General features: G+C 34.6%; 1 protein-coding gene across 2 annotated transcripts in view; it reads right to left on the bottom strand.

Annotated features, from left to right (window-relative positions):
* Nucleotides 1-27,853, bottom strand: part of LY75 (lymphocyte antigen 75) — a 122,998-nt gene that overhangs the window by 58,052 nt on the left and 37,093 nt on the right. For both annotated transcript variants that reach the window (XM_077883374.1, XM_077883373.1), the window contains exons 14-25: nucleotides 18,729-18,810; nucleotides 17,696-17,764; nucleotides 15,157-15,271; nucleotides 12,481-12,516; nucleotides 11,938-12,113; nucleotides 10,988-11,055; nucleotides 10,629-10,708; nucleotides 9,910-10,049; nucleotides 8,298-8,403; nucleotides 7,913-8,073; nucleotides 3,288-3,417; nucleotides 1,948-2,174 (exon numbers count right to left, since the gene is read on the bottom strand). In XM_077883374.1, coding sequence (XP_077739500.1) covers nucleotides 1,948-2,174; nucleotides 3,288-3,417; nucleotides 7,913-8,073; nucleotides 8,298-8,403; nucleotides 9,910-10,049; nucleotides 10,629-10,708; nucleotides 10,988-11,055; nucleotides 11,938-12,113; nucleotides 12,481-12,516; nucleotides 15,157-15,271; nucleotides 17,696-17,764; nucleotides 18,729-18,810 — 1,390 coding nt within the window. The remainder of the gene's footprint in view (nucleotides 1-1,947; nucleotides 2,175-3,287; nucleotides 3,418-7,912; nucleotides 8,074-8,297; nucleotides 8,404-9,909; nucleotides 10,050-10,628; nucleotides 10,709-10,987; nucleotides 11,056-11,937; nucleotides 12,114-12,480; nucleotides 12,517-15,156; nucleotides 15,272-17,695; nucleotides 17,765-18,728; nucleotides 18,811-27,853) is intronic.

Genomic DNA, 27,853 nt, shown 5'->3' with positions numbered 1-27,853 from the left:
TACATAAATGTTAGCTCCCTTCCTCCTAACCCTGACTCAGGCCTTGCGGATCTCATCTCACACTGCTGTTTTTACACTTGTCTTTATGGAGAAACTTCCTCATTCATTATATTCTATTGTGCACTCAGAGTCTGTGAACATCCATCCTTACATCCTGACAAGGGCCTGACCACCCACCTATCTTGAAAGAGGCTTTACAGAATAGGTACAGTCTAGAGGATGGACTGCAGGGTACAGACCTGTTTGCGCTCCCCCCTGGTGCTATGAGAGCACCAGGCCTTATGCACTGACCCAACAAACTAAGCTGTTCTGAGGCCAAGGTAATTTTGCAACACTGGTTTCTTTGGAATATTGGGCAAAGGCCATACACAGTATCCTTAGTGAACCATAAATAGCAAACATGCTTAAGTTTCAACACCACCAACTGTTTCATTCTGAAACTGTTCTCCATCAGAGAGTTCCAGGGGTAACTTTGTGGCCAGTTAATCCCAAAGCCCTGTGGCCTCAAATGTGGCCCTTTGACCATGTGATGTTGCTTGTACTTGGTATCACTCTGGGTTCCTTCACCTTTGCACTCACAACTACCCCAGGTACCTGGGCCTTTGGAACTTCTATTCCTTGTAGATAAATCCCTGCACCCCCTATCTCTTTGCTGAATCTGATCTCCTTCAGTCATTCCCTTTGAGGTTTATGCAAACTACCAGATTCCTTGCCTCTTTCTGACATCCACTTAGGACTTGGCCTCCTTGTTCCTCCTGACATTCACTAAGGAGAAGCCCCATGTCTTGCTCTGTCCTCCTGGTCCTAACATTGACCTACGGACATTAATGTTCATGTGAATGACTCCCCAATTCCCAAGCCTTCTTCACTTCTTCTATGTTTATGTACTTCCACTTCTATATACTTAAGTGACCCACTGCCACAGCCACTCTCTGGACTTTAAACCCAGAACTGCCACGGGCCTTAGTTCAGACCAACATGAGCTCCTGCATGAATTTCTACAAGAAATCTCTAGATTACTCACTTCCTTATCCACTCTCTGCCAGTACAATTCTTTCTAAGTAAAAATCTGTTGTTACTACCATGTTTAAAATCTTTCAATACCCTTCCATTGCTTTCAATGTAAAGTTTTATTTATTTGTATCTGGTCATGTTCCAAAGATTTAAGGCAGTTTATGCAGAAATGTAATAAACATGTTAAAGAGTGAAAGGAAAAAGAGAAACATAGGTGAAGATTAAAATAGGGTAGGAAACAAGACCAAAATCCTTAAGTGGAGAAGAAAAAGAAAATGGTATGATCCCAAACATCTTAAAAAATATATACATATGTATATAGAGAAAAACTTGAGGGATATAAACCAAATTATTCAATCTTATTTATTACAAAGTGCTGGGATTACAGGTGATTTTAATTTTCTTTAAAAAAAAGTTCACTATAGGAGAACCTGGGTCACTCAGTCAGTTAGGTGTCTGACTCTTGATTTCCACTTAGGTCATGATCTCAGGGTTGTGAGATGGAGCCCTATATATCAGGTTCTGCAACTGGGTGTGGAGCCTGCTGGGATCCTCTCTCTTCCTCTCCCTCTGGACCTCCCCCCATCCCAACACTCAACCCTATCTGATTTTTTAATTCTTCTCTTTGTCTCTTTTCTTTGGCTGGGGAGATGTGGCAGTTCCTGATTCCTACTCAGTCTTTTACTAGAGTAAAAAGAAGTGCTCAGCTACATATGTTCAGTACAACTTTTTCTTAATATAAACAATACAGCACTAGATCTTTGAACAGTAGAAAGATGACAGTCACTAAAAATTACACACTTCATGAAATTTACTCACTGGAGTAAGATTTTACAATCTCCAGGTTCTTTTTGTCTGATATGAGAAATGCTGTGTGCAACAAAAATTTCACATTTCATCACCCAGTCCTGGCAGTTGGGACTGAAAACTTACATCTTGACTGGAGAGTCCAATCCATAAAGAAGAGTTATGAAGAACCGCCTGCACAGTTAGGAACGCCTGCTGGTAAGGGTCTGTGATGCTCACCAGGTGCATGTTCTCTTTCTGACACTCTCTTAGAGCATCAAACCAAGTCAGAGTCTTCATGATGATTTTGTACAGATTATTTAGATACTTTACAGTATCTGAAGTATTCTGCAAGGTTTGTCTGTTTTCAATTTCTGTGTGTAAAAGAAAAAAAAAACACCCACTCTGCAAGTCATAGGACATTTCTTCAAATTTCTCCACAACGAGTGCTTTAGATGTTACTTATCCATTTATTTTAGATTTTGGTTAGGAGAACTAGGTATGTATGTCTTGCTGTGTATCTTAATATGTAATATGTGTGAGCCACAGCATTTGTTTTCTAAAATTAGAACAAAATTGTTTTTGTTGATCTGATTTAGGAAGGAAAAAAGCTATAAATAAAAGGAGCTGGCAATTAGATTACCATTTCAGGTTGGTGTCAAATACCTCCTTTATTTGAACTCCTTCAACAGGAGAAAATGTTATGTGTTCTCTTACAAAAGATCTCATCAAGGAGAGCTCTGATGAGAAAAATGTACAAAACAACACACAAGAGGTTGTATTGAACTACTGCTTTACAGTACTTCTCTGAGTAAAGCAATTACTAAACAATATGAGACAAATAAGGCATAGGTTGGTTTAATAAAAAGTTCTTTAGAAGTACATGGATTATCTACTTGAGGTTCTCATTACATGACAAAGCTTTTTAAAAAAAAATTATTTGTTAAAAACATTGTAATCAATGAAGACAATGTAATACCTCTAAAAATATCTTTTTGAAAATATGGATGATTCTTATTTTTAAGCCCACATTTTATTTTTATTTGGGCTACAGTAAGGTATATACAGTGACCCATTTATAACACTTCACACCTTTTGTGTGTGTGTGATAAACTTTACCAGAGTCAATTAAATATATTTTTTCTCCTTCTTTCTCCAAGATAGAACGTAAAAACTGAAAAATAAATGCCAGAGTGGAAAAAAGAACAAAATTCAACCATAACTTACTATAATTAGGCAACTCCTATTAATAAATTCCATCTGATACTTAATTTTGATATTTAATTAAGTAAAGCAATGACACTTGAAAAAATCATATTCCATTTGAGATAATGTGACTAACTGAACCAATATGGATTTAGCTATCTCAAAATTTTAGGAAAGCTGTTTATAAATTAATATTAATTCATTTATAAGATTTTTGTGAAAAAATACTGTATTTATCCAACAGCATAAAGTACCATAGATATCTAGATAATAATTTATACCTGAATATTTCTGACAGAGAGATAGAGTGTGGTATTCATTGCAGGCAGTAAAATTCCATGTCCCAGTATAAGGTGATGTTTGGAGGTTGAGCATTAGAGCACATTGGTATCGGGACTCTTCCTCAAAAATCTAAACAAAAAAGCAAACATGTACAAATAATCATGAAACTAACTGTCTGAAGATCCTAGCAAGAGAACTTTATATCCCAAATTGGATTTTTCCTCCTGTAAAAAATTCCATTAAGGAGTTGACCCTGAAATCACAAGAAAATCCTCAAAAACTTCTGAAGCATGGAAAAGGGGCAATTAACTTTAGAAATTATAAAACAAAAACAGTGGCAATATCATTAAATATAAATTCCAAACAGATAAAAGAAAAACTGGTAAAAGTAAGATGAAAACACTATTATAGTAATATTTAACACTCTGCTATCATTCTTGACGTTAGTGTTTTTGTTTTCTTGGGGCAAATATTCCAATAGTGGAATAATGCAAATATGTATTATTAAATGTATTGTGTTTTTTAAAGGAAAGATGAACTAAGAATTGAATACAGTGGATTAGAAAATGAACAAAAATAGATCTCCAAAAAACTAGGATGGAAAAATGTAGTAATATTTGTAAATGTATCTCAAGCAATAGAAGTAGAAGATGGAGAAGAGGGAGGAGAAAACCAATACATACCAGTTTTGTAAAAATCTGAATAAAAAAAAAGTAAAAACACAATCAAAATAAGGCGTGAGGATTTGAAAAGATAATAGCATACACAATTTTATTCTAATACCTTTGAAAATCTAAATGAGGGGCACCCGGCTGGCTCAATCGGAACAGTAGGGAACTCTTGATCTTGAGGTCATGAGTTTGAGCCCCACATGGGGTGTAGTTTACTTAAATATACTTTAAAAAAATCTAAATGAAATAGGCAACTTATCTTGAAAAGAACAAATTAGCATAATTGTTATAAGGAGAAGTAGAAACACCAAAATGTACCAGTAACTTCATTGGAAATTGAAATTTAATACTAGTAGTTCATTTTCAAAACTATATGTGAGATAGCTAAAAGCTTTAAATGAATTATCTTATGTAATTTTCACGTTGTGTTGTACATATAACAACAGAATCAGAATTTACAGACAAGAAATTGAGGATTAAGAAAAGGTAACGGGGGCGGGGGGGGGGGGGGGGGGCGGCGGCCCCGGGTGGCTCAGCGGTTTGGCGCCACCTGCAGCCCAGGGTGTGATCTTGGAGCCCCCGGTTGGGCTCCCTGCAGGGAGCCTGCTTCTCCCTCTGCCTGTGTCTCTGCCTCTCTCTGTATCTCTCATGAATAAATAAATAAACTCTTTAAAAAAGAAAGAAAGAAAAGTTAAGTGAACTTCCATACTAATGATTGAATGAAATTCAAAACCAGACAATGTGACTCTGGAATTTAGGCATTTGACCACTGCACCAAATCCCTTTATTATTAGAGAATGATGTCTGAAAATAACATCACATGATTTTGTAGGTAATTCCCTCAAACTTTCAGGCTGAATAATTCTCCAGGCTGGATTATAATTTCAAAACACAAAGGCAGAAAGCTAGCCAGTTCATCTTATGAAGCTGACATAATCGGGAAAAAAAATCAGACAATATAGCATAAAAAATTAATTCCATGAGCAGAGATGAAAACATTCCCAAATATAATTCTAAGAAGTCCAATTCAGTATAATAGCAAAATAATAATCCATTTGGAGCAACTAGAATCTATGATAAGATAAAGATCGTTTATTATAAATATATGACAATTTTAGTAGACGCTAGAAAAAAAGCTTTGGAAAATTCAGTACTTATTCCTGAACAAAAGTTCTAAATAAGCTAGTTATAGAATGATATAACTTAAAGAGTCAGCATTGGAGTGCCTGGGTGGCTCAGTTGGTTAATCATGGACTCTTCTGCTCAGCTTAGGTCAAGCGCCATGTCAAGCTCCATGCTAGGCATAGAGCCTACTTAAAAAAAAAAAAAAAAAAAAAACCAAAAAGACCCTGAAAAACGCCCAAAGAGTGAGCATCATAAATAACAATGAGAGACTGCAGACAATCCTACAAAATCTAGATCAAGTCTAGGATGGTAGTTATTTCTTCTGGTACTATCACAGTTCTAGAAGTCCTACCACATGTAGTGAAGCATAAACTAGTATTTGAAGATTATGATTATCTAAGTAAGAAACCCCAAAAATCTAGTGAAAAACTCTAGAAGTAATAAGAGGTTTTAGTAAGATGGGTGCCTGTGAAATAATACATAAAAATACCCAAACAATAGCTTCTTACATATCAGTGAGAAAATCAAGAAAAAATCTGTCATTCTCAAAGGCAATGAGACAGAACTACAAAAATTTCACGTGGGCTCTAAAGGAAGACTTGAATAAATGGATATACCATATTCTTGAGTTAAAAGATTAATAAAAAGATGTTAACTGTCCCTAAAATGTTGTCAAATTCTCATCAGAAGTTTGTTTAATTGTTTGGGTTGGAGATTGGCCAAACAATTATAGTTTGGAAGAATGGACAGGAATAGCTAAAACCATTTTTTAAAGGTATATATACAGGATAATTATTCCTATCATATTTTTTAATATGCAAAATTATAGTATTTAGATCAGTGTCATAGCTACATAAGAGTATATTTCATACACTCACACTTTATGTAAGATAAAGGAGGCATCCTATATTGCTTTTAACAAGTTGAAGTATATGCAATAAATGGTGTTTGACAGGATTAGGGAAAAGCATGAAGTATTCAATTGACAACATACACTATATACCATGGCTGTATCATGCAGTCAGGAAAAAAAGGCAAAGAAAATATAGGCATATATTTAACTAACATCTACACGATGAAATTTCTAACCTAAAAAAAATGGAGGAGAAAAGAGAAATAAACATATTTGAATGTACACACATGCAAAAAATCAAAGCTTACTTCTATAATATTTTTGGTATTCTACGCTTAAGAAAAAAACCTACAGGAATATTTTTCATAAACACAAGAAACAAAGAGTCAGCATGTTTAATATTTACATAATTGTAAAATCAATAAGAAGTACATGAAGACAAAAGAAAATACATGAAGGCTTTGAAAAATATTGAAAAAGAATAAGAATATTCATACTTGATGAAATTCAAAGTACTACTGAACTTACAGAAGTTTGTTTTCATTAGATATCAGAGAAATATAAAGAAAAATATGATTGATATATTTAAATTACCAAATTAGCAAGAATTTTTAAAAGACAATGACCCTTAGAGGTAACATAGTAGAGAAGCTAAAAACACGGGTTCTGCAGTCTCATGGACCTAGTCACGACTGCATGAGTGACTGCATGACTGGGGACAAGTTACATGACTCCAGTTTCTACATTTCTTAGAGGCAGAATAACAGACCTTTTCACATCTGTTGTGCAGATTAAATGAAATAATGCAAATGATGCATTAGCAAAGTGCCTGACACATATTAGTGATCAACAAATGTTAGAAATTATTAATATGTTGGTATGGATAGAATGGCAATTATAATATATTACTGACAAATATAAAAACTCATAAACCTTTCTGGAAAGCATTTGGTGAATAGAGTTTTATAACTACTTTATCTTTTGATCTGGCTTTGACTTCCAAAATCTATCTTAAGGAGGTAATCTGAATATAACCAAAGATTATGCACAAAACTGTTCATTGTAATGCTATTTATAATTATATAAAAATAGAAACAACCTAAATACTCAGCACTGGTTGGAAAATAATGGCATACCATTAAGAAATATTGCACAACTATTAAAATGCTTATCAAGTACATCTTTTAATGGTATAAGAAACTATTTACAATACTAAATGAGAAAAGTAGACAATGGTATATATACCATTTTATATACATTATGATATTATCTATGTCAGAACAATAATATATGAAAAAGCCCTAGAAGAAAAAATGCTGAAATACTTACTGCAATTTACTAGATTAGGGATCAAATATGGTTTGAGACTCATTTAGTTGGCTCACATATGTGATAATGGACTAAGATAAGATAGGACAAAGAGAATAAACTAGATAAAGTAGAATAAAAAGAAAATATCAATGTGTCTACCATCACCCTCAATCAATTTTTAGAATATTTTTACCACCCCCAAAAAGAAATGCCATTACCTTTTAGGCATCACTCCCAATCCTTCTTCCTTCTTAGCCTCTGGCAACCACTAATCTACATTTTATCTTTGAAGATGTGCCTACTCTGAATATCTCATATAAGTGGACTCATACAATAGAAACCTCATTCTTGATCCAATAATCTATAGAAGACTTGGGTATTTCACAGAGCTATATAGGTTTGTGTGTGTGTGTGTGTGTGTGAGAGAGAGAGAGAGAGAGAGAGAGTGTGTGCACACATATATGCACACAGCAGAAGTGGGTGGTGGGGGCAGAGGGAAAGGGAGAGAGAATCTTAAGCAGGCTCCATGCCCAGCCAGAGCCCGAGTGGGGGCTTGATCTCATACCCTGATATCATGACCTGAGCTGAAATAAAGTCTGATGGTCAACCGACTGAGCCACTCAGGTATCCTGAGCAATTTAGATTTCTGATTTTAAAAACTTACATTTGTTGGTATTTTCAACCTCCCACCAACTACTAACGGGTGAAAGTTACTGTATGTCAGTTCTCTGTTATCTGTCCATTTGTTTATCTTTTCATAGGCAGTCCAGCGCAAACCAATCCATAAAGTAGCCTCCATATCCGGAAATAAGGATGTAATGAAATCTGTCAGAAAGAGATTTTTTAAAAGTATTGACTTATTCAAATTATAGATACACCAAAAAAATCTCATCGAATACTTCCTCCTTATCTACAACGATACTCTTTTACCTATTCTGTAATAAAGTAATTTAATAAGAATTTTTAAATATGCTAATTCCCCAAAGCCTCTCAGAACTAACTTGGCCCCCATATCAGAATAAAACATGTTTCCAAAACAATTCTGTTACCTTGTTCTATCTGGCTCAGCACTGAAGGAAGGGTGCCACCATAAGTGTGACAAGTATCACTTGCTTGGGAAAATGTGAGAGACTTCGGTTTGATTTTTAGAAAACACTGCAAACAAAAAACATAAATGAAGCATAAGATTCCAAGCACCGAAGAGCTCACATAGGAAGTAAATATCTCATCTTTTAGAGGGCTGCTAATTTTTGGTCTGTGAGATATGGAAATTTACAAAGTAGTACTATATGCAGACCTACACTGTCAATATAAACAACTAAAGAGTGGTCTATCAGTCAAATTATTTTTTTAAAAAATCTCCCTCTTATTGAGTGCTTCCCATGTGCTAAACAGTTTGCATAATACCATCTCACTTAATTCCTACAACAAATAGGGAAACTGAGGCACGGGGCAGTTAAGTAACTTTACTTGTAAGTGAAGTAGACAGATAGTGGTATGATCAGTGTTTAGATTTATTCCAACTGATTTCAAAGGCTGAACTGATAATCATCACCTCCTTATATAAAAACATGCATTTTAAAAGAAGTCATCCCCCTTTCTTTTGGCAGGAAATCTTAATTCAAACTTACCTCAATTATGTAAATTAATTTAGTCCCAGTACCTTGGTGTGTGTGTGTGTGAAGACTGTTCTAATTTTAAAAAGTCAAAATGTATCCTTATTATTTTAGCTTCAGTACAGATGTTTTCAGTTGTAAGACTCCTATCTTCCTTTTTATTTTTGATACTATGATCATGTTAGTGTGAAGTGGTACAACTTAAATACTGTTCCTTGAAGCATCCAACAGAATTTTTTTTCAGACTCCCTGGAGACTGGAGTGGCCAGTGAGCTCTATGTCACTGGGTGGCTTCTAGAAAAGGCCCTAGACAGAACACCCTGAACTTGAGCTTGGAAGCTTCAGTATGTTAAGGATGGCAGAGCAAAAAGATAACAGGAGCCTAGATTTGAAGATGTTGTGGAGCTTCCATACCAACTTCAGCCCACTTACCCTCAAACTTCTTTTGTGTGAGAGAATAGATGTTCTAACATAGTATAGCAATCTCTCTACTTAGCAACCAAATGCATTTCCAAAGAGATACATATACCAATCTAGATAATCATTTCAAAGAGGCAGATATAGAATCTAGCGTTTCCCAAACTTATGTAATCATTAAACCCCTTGGAAGGCAAGATCAATGATTAACATTTTGTTAGCATATATGTAGCCAAAACATAGTTTGGAAATGCTGGTCTAATTTAATTGGTCGATGCTGCTTGGATGCTTTCTTTCAAGTGGAAAATACATCAGCCAGAAATTGTCAGTTTCCTTCATGCTATAGAGACAGTTTTATTATTTAAAGTATTATAATTCATTGAGCAATCAACATCAGCAATTTAATTTTAGTAGCAACTGGATAAGAACACAGTACTTTGAAGACCTGTAGGCATCACTAGCTTGAGAGTTAACTTGGTTTCTGGCAATGTAGAGGATCAGGTGAGTTACTGAAATACGCAGAGGCTATCTTTAGTGAAGTTGTTTGATGGGCTGCGATTCCGCTACAGGCCATACAACCATCATGAAAGCAATCATCATTTGTACAATGTAGCAATTCCCTTTTTACCTTATTCTGAAAAGCAATCCAATCCCCAGAGCACTGTATTTTAGCTGCAGAATCTGGACTATATTTTTCTAATGAAGAGACATTATATTTTTCACAGATGAAGGGCAACTTGGTACTACAGTCTGCTGGCTTATTTAGGTCTGAGAAATGAAAAGCAGAATTACAGGGGTGAGAATTTTCCATTCAGCACATTTTAAAAACAATCCAGTAGTAAAGAAAATCTCTTTCGATTGCTCTTTCCCAAACAGTTAAAATATATTCCTCTTCTCTAGCCATTTCTATCTTCTGTTATTATTATATCAGTAGGGTAGAGCATACCAGCTTTGCCTATAAAAATGCATACATTTAGTATAAGAACCACAGTTACCACCACAGGACCTGATGGTAGGCAAATAGGCTGAAAGTGAAGGCTAATGAGGGGGAAGAGAACTAAACTATATTTAGAATTGCTACCTGTTTATCTTTGCAAATTTATTTATATACTTTTCAGTTATGAAAGTGGTAAGTTTATTTCTAAGCAGTCACCATAGGGTAAAGGAAGTCAAAATACAATGAAAAGCAACTTTGTTTGCATTTGGAATTTAAACTACGGTCATTAGCAATAAGCCAAAATAAAATGAAGCAACCAACGTATAATCAACAGGAAAATAAGGTTAAGTTAGTAACCGAACCTGAAGTTCACATATTACATAATCAACATTAAAAGATTTGGAATTTACCATTAAACCAAGTCTTTGCAGACATGTACAAGCATTCCTCCCGAAATGTTATAGGAAAGTGATGCCATGGATATCGTGAGCTGAAAAAAAATGAGAGAGTTCACAGCTCATAATGTATTACATGTTCTATTCTGTTTTTTTTAAACTGTTATTTTAATTCTAAATTTAATGTTATGCCATTATTTTATGCCACTTTTTTCTTGATGCTAATATGTTACAGGACTTGGTTTCTGTAGTCCACACGGTTTATTGATGAATGTTCAAAACAAATTATAAATAACGATCCATTTTCTAAAGGAGAATTTGGGACTGCTTCTTTCCAATGACTTTACAAAGGCAATATCAATGGTGTCACATACTACATAAAACGACGATCTACTGGCTGGTCGGTAGTTCTCACCCACCACTTCTGTTCATCACCAGATATCTGAAAAACAAACCAACCAACAGACAAAATCACCTATCCTTATTTGTGCTGAGTTTCCTAAAGAGCTTTTATTTAAAATACCCTGTCCCACCATAACCACAACCACTAACATTTCCAGACATTCCATTACTTCAGTCTCTAAATTATGTAAACCAGGTGCTTCCATAAAAGAAGTAGCTGGAAACTTTTCACTTAACACTATGTGCTATTATAAAACATGGTCATTGTAATTATAGGTATACATTAATTCGATTATATAGTGTTCAATTGTAAATAATTATAAATTTAAAAATATAAAATTATTTTCCTATCTTACAAGGTTAGTTATTTGAAGAAATGGAAACTCAAGTTAACTATGAAGTTAACTTTTAGTACAAAATATAATAAAGAATTAGAATATCTTATATTATGGGCACTTGGGTGGCTCAGTGGGTTAAGTGTCTGCCTTCAGCTCAGGTCATGATCTCAGGATCCTGGGATTGAGCCCTGAGTTGGGCTCCCTGCTCAGCGGGAAGCCTGTTTCTCCCTCTCCCTCTGCCTGCCACTCCCCCTACTTGTGCTCTCCCTCTGTCAACTAAATAAATAAATAAATAAATAAATTAATTAATTAATTAATTAATAACTTTAAAAAAGAATATTTTATATTATCTCTGTTGATTTTATAAGTTGACATTTATAACTAATCTTGAATATTTTTAAAACATGGAGTTTTATCCCCCTTTGCTAACATGAATGATGAATTTGGATGTTTTTAAAAAAGGCAGATTTTACTTGAAAGGAATATTTAACTTCTGTAGATTTTGGCAAGACTTCTGAAATAATTTTTGACGGAATAAATAGAAAAATAAGAAAAATATTTTAAAATATATTCTCTCAAATTACATTTGCTATTTTGTTTTTGATGGCTTTTAGTCCTGCAAGAGATGTCAAGGTAGCCAGAGAGCTGTGATTGCTAGCACAATACAGGACCGCTTCTTCATAGTTTAAGTGAGGATCAGCAACAAACCAGTATTCACTCCCTTCAATTACAACTGGAGGTCCATGAATTCCAGGACGCTCTGAAGAAGAAGAATATCAGAGTTATGCACAGATCAAACTACACCATCTAAGCATGAATTAATGTTTAAAACTATTTATGAATAGTAATCTGCTCTCTCTGGCCAGGGCAGTGCTACCTGCAAAGCACCAAGGATTGCTGAGCCAGTGAGAGACTTTGCCACCCTCCTGTACTCACAGAGGAGAACAAACCCAGCCTCAAAACCTCATTGCACACCAGCCAATCACCTTTCCTGCCTGGAGATATTTCATCTCCCTTGAAAATGTGATAGAGAAGCTGGCACTTGGGCATGGGCTTAGATAATTAACTAAATACATTACAGAAAAGATAAAAGCAGCTTTGGTTAAGTTTCAGTTTTCTTAACTTACCTGGATTATACCAGTCTGGTGTTTTTAGAGTATGGCCTGGTACAAGAAAGAAAACAAAAGGCTGAGGATTAGTATCCAATTACAGATGATGTCCTATTATAAGTAAGTGCCTTTAATCTAACTCAAGAGGACTTTCTGAGTTGGACCATTTCTGGCCAGATTATTTCTTTTCATATTATGATTGCTTTGGTTTGAATTTTGTGGGGCCTATGCTAACACTGTTTTAGTGGCAATCAAAAAGGTAGATCTGTTAACTATTAAAGTATTCCTGGTAGTTCTCTACCTTACATCACGGAAGTCACAAAGGAAGACTAGATGGATAAAATATGGCTAATAATTAGAAAGTAAAAAAAAAAAAATAATTAGAAAGTATACATAAGTAAATGAGTATATTGTATATATTACACAGAAACACTAAGGAATAGGCACAAAGATAATCATTACTGCAGGATGAGGTTATTCAGGAACTACTTCTCCATCTAATGTAATTTGAGTAATTGTTCTATAAACCTTGGTTGGTAGAATTCATTGTTCTCCCAAGGTATTCTTTTTTTTAAATTTAATTTTATTTATTTATTCATGATACACACATACACACACACACACACACACACACACACACACACACAGGCAGAGACACTGGCAGAGAGAGAAGCAGGCTCCCCGCAGGAAGCCCAATGTCGGACTCTACCCGGGACTCGGGATCACGCCATGAGCCAAAGGCAGACACTCAACCGCTGAGCCACCCAGGCATCCCACCCCCAATGTATTATTGTAAACAATGTACAATAATCCAGTACTGAACCTTTTGAGAAGATGAGAGACAAAACTGGAGAAAAATAATAAAAATCACCCAGAATTTCCAGTTGGAAACAGAGGAAATGTGATACTTTAATGCATTATGGGCCTTGAAATTGAGTGAGTCAGGGTCCAAATGCCCTCAGACCCTTCACTGCTATGGGACTTTGGATCTGCTGCTTAGACTCAACTCTCTACTCTATAAAAAACAAACAAACAAACAAACAAACAAACAAAACCAGAAACAAGACTCCTACTTAACTCACAAAGACTGTGAAAATCACTTTAAGATTGCCCCTACAGAAGCATCTAGACAGTTCCAGGGCAGAACAGCTCCTTGCAGGTTGCTAGTTGCTTTCCTCTCCCTTTTCATTCTGGTTGTAGGTCACACTTGTTTCAAGGCAAAGATGTAATTTGATGACTATTAGAAACTACAGAGTAAAATAGCTGTTCTTCATTTTGCTGTTGTATCTGGGCCTAATGTAGAGAAGACTTTTCTCAGAGCACTGCCTATATATTCAACATCTTTGGTTTCTCTCTCTAAGTCAGTTCTCTATATATTGGTTAATTTCTATCAACAATGGGTCAAATTAGTTAAAAATATGCATAGTTGTTTATTGTAATCTTGTAAAAAACTTCTGTTCAGACACATGAAAAAAAGCTCAACATCACTTGGCATCAGGGAAAAACAAATCAAAACCACAATGAGATACCATCCTACATGGGTCAGAATGGCTAAAATTAGCAACTCAGGAAACAAAAGCTGTTGGTGAGGATGTGGAGGAAGAGGAACCCTCATACACTGTTGGGAATGCAAGCTAGTGCAGCCAGTCTGAAAAATAGTATAGGAACTTCTCAAAAAGTTAAAAATAGAACTACCCTATGACCCAGCAATTGCACTATTAGGTATTTATTCAAAGTATATAAAAATAGTGATACATTGGAGCACATGCACTCCAATGTTTATAGTAGTAACGTCCACAGTAAATATGAAAAGAGCCTAGATGCGCATCAACAGATGAATGGATAAAGAAGATGTAGTACACACACACACACACACACACACACACACACACACACAGAGTTCCCTCTTTTATTAATGGCCTACCAGTTGCCTTTGTGAAAGAAACTTGACAGTTACTATACTGGATATCTTATCTTTTATTTATTTTTTAAAACAGATTTTATTTATTGATTTGAGAGAAAGAGAGAACCCAAGCAGAGAGGAGGGACAGAAGGAGATGGAGAAACAGGCTCCCTGCTAAGCAGGGAGCCCGACCTGGGGCTCCTGGGATCCTGACCTCAGCAGAAGGCAGATGCTTAACCAACTGAGCTACCCAGGCGCCCCAAGGATATCATGTCTTCTAAAGGTAATATGGTGGTGGCCTTTTTTAAAAAATATTTTATTTATTTATTCATGAGAGACACACAGAGAGGGAGAGAGGCACAGACACAAGCAGAGGGAGAAGCAGGCTCTATGCAGGGAGCCTGATGAGGGACTTGATCCCAGGACCCTGGGATCACACCTGAGCCAAAGGCAGATGCTCAACCACTGAGCCACTCAGGTGTCCCTACATTACGTGTCTTCTTTTCATTGAAATAATCTCTCATTCCAAAATCTAATCTCTAAATTTATCTTAAATTTTATCTTTTATAAAAATTCTTTCATGATCAAAGAGGAAGGTACCATCTAATCTCAATAAGCCAGTCTTGTACTTGTGGTTGGAATCAGGCAGGATGGAGCTTAATATATTAACTATATCTTCATGGGCTTTTTAAAACTATAATTATAGTCTAAAACACTCTCTTAGGTACTTTGGACTCAGCATTTACAATGTTCACATGAGAAGACTGTGAAAAGGAATAACTACCACTTACCTTTTGGAATCTGGCATACCCATTCAAGTTTTGTATCACAAGCAAAAGGTCTTAAATAAATAAATTCTCTGTCATCATAGAAATACCAGCTTCTTCGCCCTGGCCTCTGAATGACCTAAAGGAGAAAGAGGATTGCAGAATATTTTGAAATGGATGAAACTTCATAAAACACTAAAGTATAATCTTAAATCTCTTTTAGCCCTAGCACCTAAGATATTTATTTAATGAATGAACACAGTGTTTAAATAGTTAACAGCCTAATCAAGAACCTTCACAAGGGTTGATAGAGGAAATATGTCATAAAGTCATGTTTATGTCCAAAATGTAAATTATTGGTTTTTTTCCTGTTTTTGCTGATATGAAATTATAGATTGTACCTTTAAATTTGAGAAAGATCAAGCTAGAAAAAAAAATTTACTTCAGTGGCTTCCAAACACCAGACTATGATTAAAGCAGATCTGTGAAAATGTGACATAAGAGTCTGACCCCAAGGACCCAGGCTCCTGCTTTGATGTTGTTCTACACTAGGATGTTAGCCTCCTCTGCATGATCCAAGTAGGTCTCTACAAATTGTACTCCAGCCAGTAAGCAGGCAAGAAAGGAAAGGGGAGGGGATGACCTGGGAGGAATCTCCATCACTTTTTGGAGTTTTCTCTTAAGGCCAAGATTCTGGTGGGTACTGTGCCAAGTGAGGGGAGATTCTCCTAGAACACTGGCCTGGCTGGCCTTGTTCCTGACACAGGCCACATCAGTGTTTTTTTGGTAGATTTTCTAATCTCTTCACACATAAGAACTCTACTTACATAGAACATAGTATATTGCATCAGTGTTCTGGAAGCATTACAAGCTTCTCTGAAGTTTTCACCTTCTCATGTGTTAAACATAATTCTATAAAAATGGCATGATACCACACAGTTTATTACCAGAACAATTGCTTTGAAAATAGGGCTTTCTAGGGCCCTTCTCAGTTCTTTGTCTCAAGCAACCTGCAGCACTTCTGGGTAATCACTTACTTGGCTTACATAGCAAAGGTATAATCTATATGTCTCCTACTTCCCCATCTTATATTTTATGCATTGACAGCTCTCCTAAACCCACTTTTGACCCTTTACACTTTTTTAAAAATACACATTTCTTCCTTCGACTCTGGTCTTCTGATTTCAACTATAGGATATTTCTTACTGAAAAAAAAAAAAAAAGAAAAAGGATATTTCTTACTACTAGCTTGAATTCAAAATATCTAGACTAAAATGTAGTATTTTCTCCATAAACCAGTATCCTTTCTATTTATTTCTCTCTTTTTTAAAAAAAATATTTATTTATTCATGAGAGACACAGAGAAAGAGGCAGAGACACAGGCAGAGGGAGAAGCAGACCCCGATAGGGAACCAAATGTGGGAATCTATCCCGGGACCCCAGGACCACACCCTGAGCCAAAGGCAGATGCTCAACCACTGAGCTACCCAGGCATCCTTTTTCTATTTCTATAAACATCTAGTCATATAGCAGGGTGGACCCAGGCACGTGGGTTTAAATTTCAGTTCTATAACCCTGTACACTTACTCAGAACTCAACTTTCTTCCTTAAAAGATAAATATGTAATAGCATCTACCTCACAAGATCACCTAAGTATTAAGTGAAATAAGTACCTAGCTCACAAGTTAACAAGTATTAGCTGATGCCACCATCATCACGATTACCAGTGTCCATCACCATCACCATCTCCTTATAATACTCATTCTTGCATAAAACGTATACCTCATCTGTCATAGCTCCTATAACTACTTGTTTACTTCTCTCCTACTAAACTTAAGTTCTGTGACAACAACTGTTTTATATCTTGTCATTGTTTTATCCTCCAGAGCATTATAGACTGCTTGGACTACTATTTATGGAATCAATAAATGAATGAATTTTGCAAAGGAAGATGACTAATTGCACTTTTATGTCATCTTATCCTACTTGCTACATCTTGAAATCTGACTTGAGATGAGTCTTCTTCATACTCTCCTTGGTTCATGTCAAAAAAACTTTTATAATGCTGTTGCCTACCATCAATCTAATTTCCCAACCTTGTTTTCAACCATGGCACCGATGCAAACTTCTTGATCTGTATCCCTTTCTCCTCACTGCCTTAGTTTCTCCCTTCCACTCTTCCTTTATTTTATGCCACCTCCTCATGCCATTCCCCCATTAGAAAGGCTTACCTTATCCCATCTGTACAAAAGCACAGTTCAAGTCCTATCCCTTTTGGAAACAGGCCACAGGAACCACTTCCTCTTCTGAGTTTCATTAGAAACTAAATTGGAGACTATAACTTTACAATTATAAGAGCAACCTTTTTTGAATATGATTTTATTTTCTCAAATTAAGTTTAAGTTAGGTAGCTTGAGAGAGCAGGGCCATGGGTGTTCTTCCCTCCGATCGCATCTAATATCATGCTCCATACCTAAAAGAGGCACTCTGTGGATCTGTTGCCTGACTGTACACAATGCCAAATTTATTTTTAAATATGCAGATTTTCCACCATTGTACTGACCTTGACAGCAGCACAGTCTCTGATATCATAATCCTGCTGAAACTCATTTTCCATGAGAATAGTAGACACCTTAGAAAACAAGAGAGGCTTGAGAACTTACGACTGATGTATAAATATTTGCAATTTAGATGTAATTTAGGCAGCTTTAATAACTCAAACACATTCACATGTCACAGTAGGAAAACCTTTTCATTTCTCTCTCTTTTTTAATATCAAGATGTTAAATCATGAGATGACTTAGAAAATATCATACTTCCAAACAATGGAAGCTACAGTTTCAGAAGTAGAGGTTAATAGTGCATTAAATTTGCAGCTGGAATTATAGAGAATAAGGAACTTGCAAAAGACCTTTTTTTGGCATGTGTTGAAATGCCAGTTATTCAATTAACTAATTTCAGATATGCTCCTATTTGAAAATGAAAGTCCAAATGAAATTTTACATTTGGAAAGTATATATGATGAATTGACACAATGGTACTGCGGAGAAAATATTTAATAAATTTTATAATAATTTGCTCCTATAAGTATTACCTAAAACCTCTCTTTAGGATAATGTAAACATTTGAAATAGTATTTAAGGTCTTTTTAAGGTCTCCCCAAACAAATTATTTCCTTTAATAAAGATACATTCTTTTTTACATAACTCTTATGTTTTTAGAATGAAAGTAAAAGCTTTCTCATTGTGGAAAAAGGAAATGAAAAACAGCACAAAGAAAATGAAAAAGATGACCACTGTATCTATATAACCATATTTTTATATTTTTAGGACTATAGAGAGAATGTATGGCTATTTTTCAATTTTTAAAAAATTTATTTATTTATTTAGGTATGGTTATTTTTTAAAAATAAAAACAAGGTTAGTATCTTTTCCCCTCACTTCATGTATGTGAATGTATTTCCATTTCAATAAAGATACTTCTTCATAATTTTAATGATTACATGGTATGTGGATGTATTATTTAACAATCAATTTACCTGATATGGAAACAAATAATCCCTTTATATTATCCCAAACAAGAAAGTTTAAACTTACTGGTGTATGATCACTCCACTCCCAGGATCCCTGTAAATCTGGGCTCCTTTTATTCAAACCTATCCACAGCCAACGCTCGTCACTATGTAAAAAGAAATTATTTAAAAAAAATTTGAGCACAGATTTGGCAAAAATATTTAGCATTCACATGTCTAGAATGCTTAAGATATAAGTTTGTCTTGTCACTAACTGAAAAGTACAATTTTAAGCTCTATAAAGATGCCTTCTAAAACAAAACCAAACTCTAAATATGAGGAAGCTATGGAAAAAATACCATATTTCTTAAAACTAAGTCTTCAGTTATGTTCTTCATATGAAAGGTAAAACATTCTACTTTGCACTTGAGGGGAAATAAAGGACATGATTATTCCAAAACTTTTACTGGAGAGCTTCACTATTAGACAATGTTTTTGATACAAAGATAGCAATGACATTTTCTAAAGTGTTTATAACACAAATATCTTTTTTCAAAAATGCAGGACAAATCATCTGGCTAAATTTTTATTAAACAGGATCAAAATTTTTAAAAATTATTTAATTCTCACTGACCATTAAGGAACTAGAGGGTATTATATTGAGTAAAATAAGTCAATCAAAGATGAACAATCACCATGTGGTTTCACACATACATGGAATATAATAAATAGTGAAAAAGATTATAAGGGAAAGGAGGGGAACTGAGTGAAAAATTAAAGAGAGAGAGATAAACCATGAGAGTCTCCTAACTCTGGGAAACAAAGGATTGGGTGGGGGGAGGATGAGGGCAATGAGGAGGGCACTTGATGGGATGAACACTGGGTGTTATACTATATGTTGACAAATTGAAATTAAATTTAAAAAATCTAAAAAAGAGAAAGAGAAAAAAGAATATGCTCTAAAAAAAAAGTAAAAGTAACAAGTAAAAAGTAAACAAGTATTTTTTTTAAGATTTTATTTTTAAGTAATCTCTACACCCAATGTGGGGCTCAAATTCACAACCCTGAGATCAAAAGTTACATACTTTGCCATCTAAGCTAGCCAGGCGCCCCACCCTCTTTTTCCTAAAGATTAAGTATAAGTATCTTCTAAAAGCCAAACTCCATGGGTTATATGAGAACAACATAATTAGACAGTCGTTTAAGTAATTATATTTAACATTCATAACTATTGTACTTCTATGCACAAGGCATTGAGCTAGATGCCATGGTAATACAGAGAAGTACAAGACGTATTACCTATCCTCAAATGGCATAAAAACTAGTCAGGGCAACAAGATATACATGAACAAAGAAAATAACCATTTTGGAAAGATATCAAGTAATATAAAATTTGTATAAATTTTGAGCATTACAAAAATTCAAGGAAAGAAGTTTATTGTGGATGTAGGAAGTCAGGAAATGTTTTGTGAGGTTAGTAGGACAAAAGAGTCTTTCAAAGATGGCTAATACTTCTTTTGAGTCATAATCTGAGTGTTTAACATGTGTCAATATTCAGATTGATCGAGAAGAGAAGGATAGACATTCCAAGAAAGGATATATACAATAACATATAGAAGCAGGGACATATATTATAAATATCCCTTTTCCTCAATTAAATTTATTCTTTAGCTAGGAGATATTGCTAATATAAATAGAAGTGCTATAACCATAAAAACATTTTCTTCATCTCTAACTCCACTTGAAAATTTTCTCTAAAGTGTGTTACACTCTTTAGGTTTCTTTTATTTTAAAGATTTTATTGATTTATTCATGAGAGACACAAAGAGAGAGAGTCAGAGACATAGGCGGAGGGAGAAGCAGGCTCCCTGCAGGGAGCCCAATGTGGGACTCGATCCCAGGACCCTGGGATCACACCCTGAGCCAAAGGCAGATGCTCAACCACTGAGCCACCCAGGTGCCCCCTTTTTAGGCTTTTTAAGTAGATACTTTTTAAGTAGACTATTATCCATGTAACCTTTTTTTTATAATACTGATTAATTATAATTTAACCTTTTGATTGCATGTAGTATGTATGATCAGTACATATGAGTGTATATTACATAGGCATAACTAGATATATAGATATATATTTTTATATGCCTATAAACATAGCACATAGTAGAAAAGGGATAGGACCCAAATTTAAAATTAATTCTTACTCTCAAACTCAAGAGAATGTATGGAATATCTGTAATGTATAGCTGAAAAATATAAATCTGCATTTCAAAAAATTTGCCGGTGACTCAAAGCTAGAGTAAACTTAATTTTAAAGTAATTTCTTATGTTTTAATAAAATAATTGCTTTTGTTCACCTCTTTCCTCTACTGAACATTCCCCCATACTTTAAATACTTTTCATCTTTTCAGTTTTAAGCTTTTCAACTAATTGCAATGGAATATGAGGATAATCCCGTTTCAGTCTTTATTGTTATATTATTTTCTTTTTTTAGAGAAAGATTACCAATTTGTAAATTTCAGATAATCCAGTGGAGGCAATTAAATCCAGTTTGAATTTAGCAGCTAGAAGAGGAATTTGCAGTGTGTCTTCAACTATTCAGAGCTTTCTAACAGGCTTCCAAAATTTATTACACTTCCCAACTGCTGAATTTCTAAACCACAAGTCTAGGTAATTGCCATATACAGTATAATTAAAGTCAGATGGGTAAAATCCAGAGGAGGTTAAATTTGCTTCCTCGTTACTTACTTGGATGTGACTTGATTTCTTTCAAATATCTTCACAAATTTAATTGAGCCTAAGGAATTTGTGCACATTTTTGTGTTTCCCTAAAGTAAGGCTTAGATAGTCTATCTTCTTTTTACAATCAACAGTACAACCAGGAATATGGTCAAAGGTCATCTGTCACCTCCATTTGCTCTATAGTAGCTCCCACTGAAAGCCTCTTTAGAGATCTGTCTCTAACCTTTCCACACAGTCCTCGTTTAGCTCCACCTCTGCTCATTAGAAACCTCTGCTGTCAAGCTCATTTCTTCTGCCTCCTTGGTGGCATGTCTAAAAAATAGTTTCCTAGAAAACACAATTTGCCCCATTGTCCAAAATTTTTAGTCTTCACTACTTTCTGAGATTGAACCTCATTTCAACCCAGACATTTATAGCTTTTCGCTTCCAATTCAAAATTCATTAGTGTGTTATATAGAAAATAGTAGCTACTTGTGTTTTTTCTGTGTGTGGTAGGAGGCGGAAAATATTTCCTCAGTTGTAACTTATTCCTGGTTTGACCTGGTTTATCCACAGGCAGATAAAGAAGAAATTGAAAATCACTTTAATCATTGCACACCTCTAATGTGGATTTAGAAAATTTGAGGGAAAAAATGGATCATAACTGGAGAATTAAATCAAATGAAAAATTTCTCTCTATATAAATTTTTCTACTACAAGCACTAAGTATATGGTTTTAGGGTATTAGGTTAAGAAGACATTGCACGAAAGGTTAATATGTGTATCTGTGTTAAAATTCCTCCTCTCAATCAAATTTCCTGCTGCATCTGGTTTCTAAGGAAAACAGTATCTCAGCTACAAACCCCGATAAATACTATTTGATGAGGGTGCTTAGTCTGCAAAGCCTTAGATTTATATCGAAATCCATTCATGCTACATCACAGGAGGTAGTACACACAGCAGCAACAGCATTGCAAACAAGGCTTTCTCCTTTAATCCTAAAACTATTTTTGTTCTACAATGGCTTTCCCTGGTGGGCTGCCATTAAGAGTTGCAAAGATCTTAGAGCCGTAATGACTTTGTGCACCATGAATCCTTTCATTGAAATACAAATAGAGATGGGGAACTTAGATTGTGAGAAGTACAGCAGTAATCTGATTTAACTACTTGGCATGCAATACACAATTTGGGCAATGGACATCTGAGAAAGGTCAATTCCTGCAATAAAAAGGTAAGTAAAGCCTTCAAGGGGTAAGCTTTACAATCATTTTCTGATGTAAATGGATTTTGCCTCCTTCCTCCCTTTCAAGCCATGGTTATGATATTGGTTTTAGGCATACATTGTCTTTCTAAGTATGGTGTGGGCAAACGATCTCTTGATTAAAGGAGACAACATAGTCTGTATCACCTGCTGGGTTAAGAGTACAAATGAAATATGGCTCCTATGAATGAAAGGATTAGGGTGATTTGTTTTTTCCTTTGTGCTTTCTACTTTTTAAATTAAATATATATTACTTTTGTGATCAGGAAAAAAACATTGTTGTACATTCTCTGGAAAATAAACTATATACACGGAATGGAAGAAAATGGGAAAGATTTACATTAAGCACTAACTATGTTTATAACAGATACAGGATTGGAAGTGATTTTAATTTTAATTTTTTATTTTTTTAAAGATTTTATTTATTTATTCAGGCGAGACATAGAGAGGCAGAGACACAGGCAGAGGGAGAAGCAGGCTCCATGCAGGAAGCCCGATGCGGGACTTGATCCTGGGACTCTGGGATCACGCCCTGAGCCAAAGGCAGATGCTCAACCACTGAGCCACCCAGGCATCCCAACTTTTACTTTTCCATTAACACTCTTTATATTCCCCAAATCTTACATAATGAACTTGTGTTAATTTCTTAATTGAAAGGAAACTCAGCAAATGTGATCAGAAACAAGGAAACAAATCAAGAAAAATTCCTTAATTACCTCTCACACTTCAGTTTTATTTTTTAGTGTAATCTATTCTGTATATGGAAGCTCTTAATGATCATTTATATCACTTATGATATTTCATTTTCCATCATTTGATTCCTACAAATATCTACAACCTCATTGCTTAGTACTTATCAATGCCTCCTTGTTCAAAATAAAGGTTTCTAACCTCTTATTGGTTAGAAAATCCACTTTGTTTATGTCAGTATTTTACTTAAAAATACTTTGGTCTAGACAGTATGATATTGTGTGTGTCAAACTTGAGAGCTAAGCACCAGTAAGTTGCCCTGCTCAAAATTCTCACTTCAAGGAGGATCAGCAGAGTATTAGAGTATGTTCCAAAGGCAGCCACCACAAAGATGTCTGTTATCCAAAGCCATACCTGAGGTTTTGGTTATTAGCAGAGTGAATATCAGAAATAGGTGTTTATCAGCAAAATTAGAAGCGTGTTAATCAGCATGATATTAGAAATGGGCTCTCAATGGTGAAATTGAAATTACTTAAGATATGAGGAATAGCTAAAATATTTAGAGACACTCTCACCTTTCATGAAAGGTTATTACTTTCTGGTGAGACTGGTACCCAGTACTATTAGAAATGGATCTGGGGCTTGATCTCTAAATCAACCCATGTCTAGTCATTGGGTCAGATGATTGGAACTACCTGATGCCAACTATAATAGGAACAGAATCCCGCCTCAGGAATACTGTCAAATCTACCTCAAATGACCCTTCCTTGCAAGATGGTGGCTCGAACACCTAGGACAGACTGCTGGGATGTTGGAAACCTATGAAACAGATTGTCTGAAATAAGTTTTGTGCTTGTTTCAATGAATGTTTGTTTAATAAATGTTTGTACATGTGGAAAGATTTGGTCTGAGTTTTGCATTCATTATAATCTCCTCCCAAGGTTGTGGGGAGTATCTAAGAAACACTAACCTCAAAAGGAAATTAAGAGTTTGTATATCCAAATTAATTCAGGTTAGTGTGCAATAAAAATCTTGTATAATAATTTCTAGTGCTAGAAAATAAAGTTCAGAATGTCTGAACTTCTACAATAGATGCTTAATAAATGAATATTTATGGAACACATGTACTGTATTTTGCCTCAGGTTTCCAGCACATTGTAGTGAAATTTCCCTTTCCTTAATGAGAAAAACACAATAGTAGGTATATTAATGGAAATCTGGAAAGTGTGGAAAAATGTTTAAACATTTCAAAAATTACTCAAAATCTTAACTTTCAGAGGTAACAATGATTATCTTTCTTTGATGTATTTTTGTAATCTACTTTTAAATGTAAATAGTATATGTTTTATTTTTTCATGATTTGCTTTTTCTCCCACTAAATATACTGTAATTGTTTGCATGGAATAATATTCTTTTTTAAAAAGAAAATCTTAATGTACAGGCTATAAATTCCAAACAAAGATCAACAATAATTGGGGCACCTGGGCAGCTCAGTTAATTAAAATACAAATTCTTGTTAAAGGAAAAATAAAAGTGTAGTTCAACCAATAGCCATATCACATTTAAGGATTAAACATTAAAAGCATTTTTGTAAAAGTCAGAAAAAGGTAAATATCCCTATATCATATTGTCAATCTTTTTTTTTAAAGTTTATTTATTTGAGAGAGGGAGAGGCGAGAGTACGAACCAGGTGAGAGGCAGAAGCAGAAAAAGACTCCCCACCGAGCAGGGGGCCCAATATGGGGTTCAATCCCATGACCTGAACCTAAGGGAAACACTTAATGGACTGAGCCACCCAAGTGACCCCTGAAGTCACTTCTAATATTACATCTGTCATGTTTGTTTTGTTTTACTTAATATCTCATTGGTGTCTAAGTTAGCATATACTTATCCAACATTTTTTCATCATTGAGTGTTGGGATCTGGGTAGTCATAAGAGATGAATTTGGATCTGTTCTAAGGACGAATTTTAAAAAGAATGATATTTGGGGCACCTAGTTGGCATTTGGGGATTGTAATAGTACTACTTCATAGGTTGTTGTAAGGATTAAATGAGCTAATAGAAAACATTCAGTACATTATCTGGCACATAATAAGGACTGTATCAGTGTTTGTTATTCTATCACTTATTAGTATTTTCTTTTTCAGGTCTAGTCAAGAGGTTGGTCTGTAATTCTTTGTGCTTTTGTTGATAGGCTTTGATATCAGGATTAGACTAGTTTGTGAAATAAACCAGATGTCTATATCAGTTTCTATGTAATGGAATGCAAGCTCTTGCTTGTATCACTGAAATACAAGGTAATGATTTCTTCTTTAAAATGTGAAGAAAGTCACATATATAACCATGTTATATTTCCTATCTCTTTTTTGGAAGAAATTCCTTGTCAATTTTTTCCATTTCTTTCATGGCTATTAAATTACTGGGTTTCCACTTATCAAATCAATTGTATACCAATTTACATTTCCCTAAAAAGTATTAATTTTAACAACTTCATTTGTAACAGCATGAAATTATGCATAGTATTCTTACCAATTAAAAAATTTCTTCATGAAATAGGTTTTATAATTCCTAAGGCTTCATTTTTTAAAGATTTTATTTATTTGTTTGATAGAGAGAGTGAGCAAGAGAGAACACATGCTGCGGGGAGAGGCAGAGGGAGATGGAGAAGCAGAGTCCCTGATGAGCAGGGAGTCTGATGTGGGACTTGATTCCAGGACTCTAGAATCATGTCTTGAGCCAAAGGCAGATGCTTAACCGAATGAGCCACCCAGGTGCCCCACTAAGGCTTCATTTTAAGTATCTTTATATAAAAATCTTTATTAGGTTCTTTCTTATGGTTTCCTTGTATTTGTGTCATTATTTTTGTTTAATAATTAAAGCTATTAAAGCTATTAATGTACCTCCAACTATAGCTTTGGCTAGATCCCATGAATTTCAGAGTGAGTATTGTTATTACCATCTCTACAGTTTTGATTTATTTGCCAAAACAGTTACTCAAAAACATTGAATTTATAAGTTTAACTTCACTTTTTATATACCTGTATAATAACACCACTTTGGAATTTTAGATTTTATTTTTAGCCTAATAGATCAATTACTGTAAGTGACACAGGCAAAGAACTTGAAGAGAAAATAAATATAGACTTTGTAATGTATGAACAAGGAGAATATTGTTAAACCATCTTAATTATACTATTCGTATATTCTACATTATTTTCTTTTGTCTGTTTTACTTGCTGATAAGACAAGTGTTAAAGGTTCCCACTATTGTTACTTACTGAAATATTTCACTAATATAATTAATATTTTTGCTTCATATATTTTGATGCTATTATTTTAAAATATGTAATGGCTCTTGACTATTATAAATTCATTGTAGATTGTACCTTTACTCAATATGAAATAGATCTCATTTCCCCATTTGGTGAATTTTTACTTCAATTGTATTTTATCTAATATCAATATTGTGATTCTAGCTTTTTGTTCACATTTACACAATATAATTTAGCTCATTCTTTTAATATTCTCATTTTAGTTACTGTATTGTTTGTGATTATTAACTCAATTACTATTTAGGTTAGTATGGGACAAAAACAAAGGTAAAGTGGATAAAGGAGTAATAAATTAGAGACCACCACAAATTAGAGAATGATGCCCTATCTTGGTGGGCCACTGTCTCCTCAGGACTGCTACAAGATGAAAAATGTGTCCTGTTGTTTCAATTCTTTTTTTTTTTTTTTTTTTTTTATTCCTGAGAGACACAGAGAGAGAGGCAGAGACACAGGCAGAGGGAGAAGCAGGCTCCATGCAAGGAGCCGGATGTGGGACTCGATCCGGGGTCTCCAGGATCACACCCTGGGCTGAAGGCGGTGCTAAACCGCTGAGCCACCCGGGCTGCCCTCTTGTTTCAATTTTTAAAGAAGCGTTAAAAATATGGGTTCTTATCAAAATTTCTCAACTTGTGAAACACTTTATAGCTTCTTTCTTCTAGGAAAAGAACGTCATACTCTTTGAGCTGGACAGGCACTAATTGGCAAGATTTGTCTTTCAATAGCATATAGCTGAATTTCATTATTGAAGAAATTTGCAGACTTAGAATTAAACATAACTGGAAATAGATAAATTTGGTCTTCTGCCATCTTGCTTTACACTGGATTTCATGTTTTTTATTTTATTTCTTCATAATTTACTATATAAACCTTTCCTTCACCCATTACATATTCAGTAGATGAACATACTGTTTTAAAATGTACATAATCTGTGTTTCTAAATATGACTTCTAGGCAAATGAGGAATTTATTTTACTTTCATTTCTGAAAACCATTTCATCTCTTTATATCCCAGTTTTAATTTATAAACAGAGTTTAACACCTGGTCTTATTAAAATATTCTCATGTTTCTTTTTTCAGGATTTAGGATAACTTCTTTCTATTTTTATCGTTACATATACATATTGCATTATTTAGACTGGGGATGTTTTTATATTATATATTCTTATTTCCAATTCTTTTAAAATAAACTACCTATTCAGGTGTTCTTG

The sequence above is a fragment of the Canis aureus genome, chromosome 34 (genome assembly GCF_053574225.1).
Source record: "Canis aureus isolate CA01 chromosome 34, VMU_Caureus_v.1.0, whole genome shotgun sequence".
Classification (NCBI taxonomy): Eukaryota; Metazoa; Chordata; class Mammalia; order Carnivora; family Canidae; genus Canis; species Canis aureus.
The sequence above is the reverse complement of the archived record's forward strand: the minus strand, read 5'-3'. Positions and strand labels throughout refer to the sequence as shown.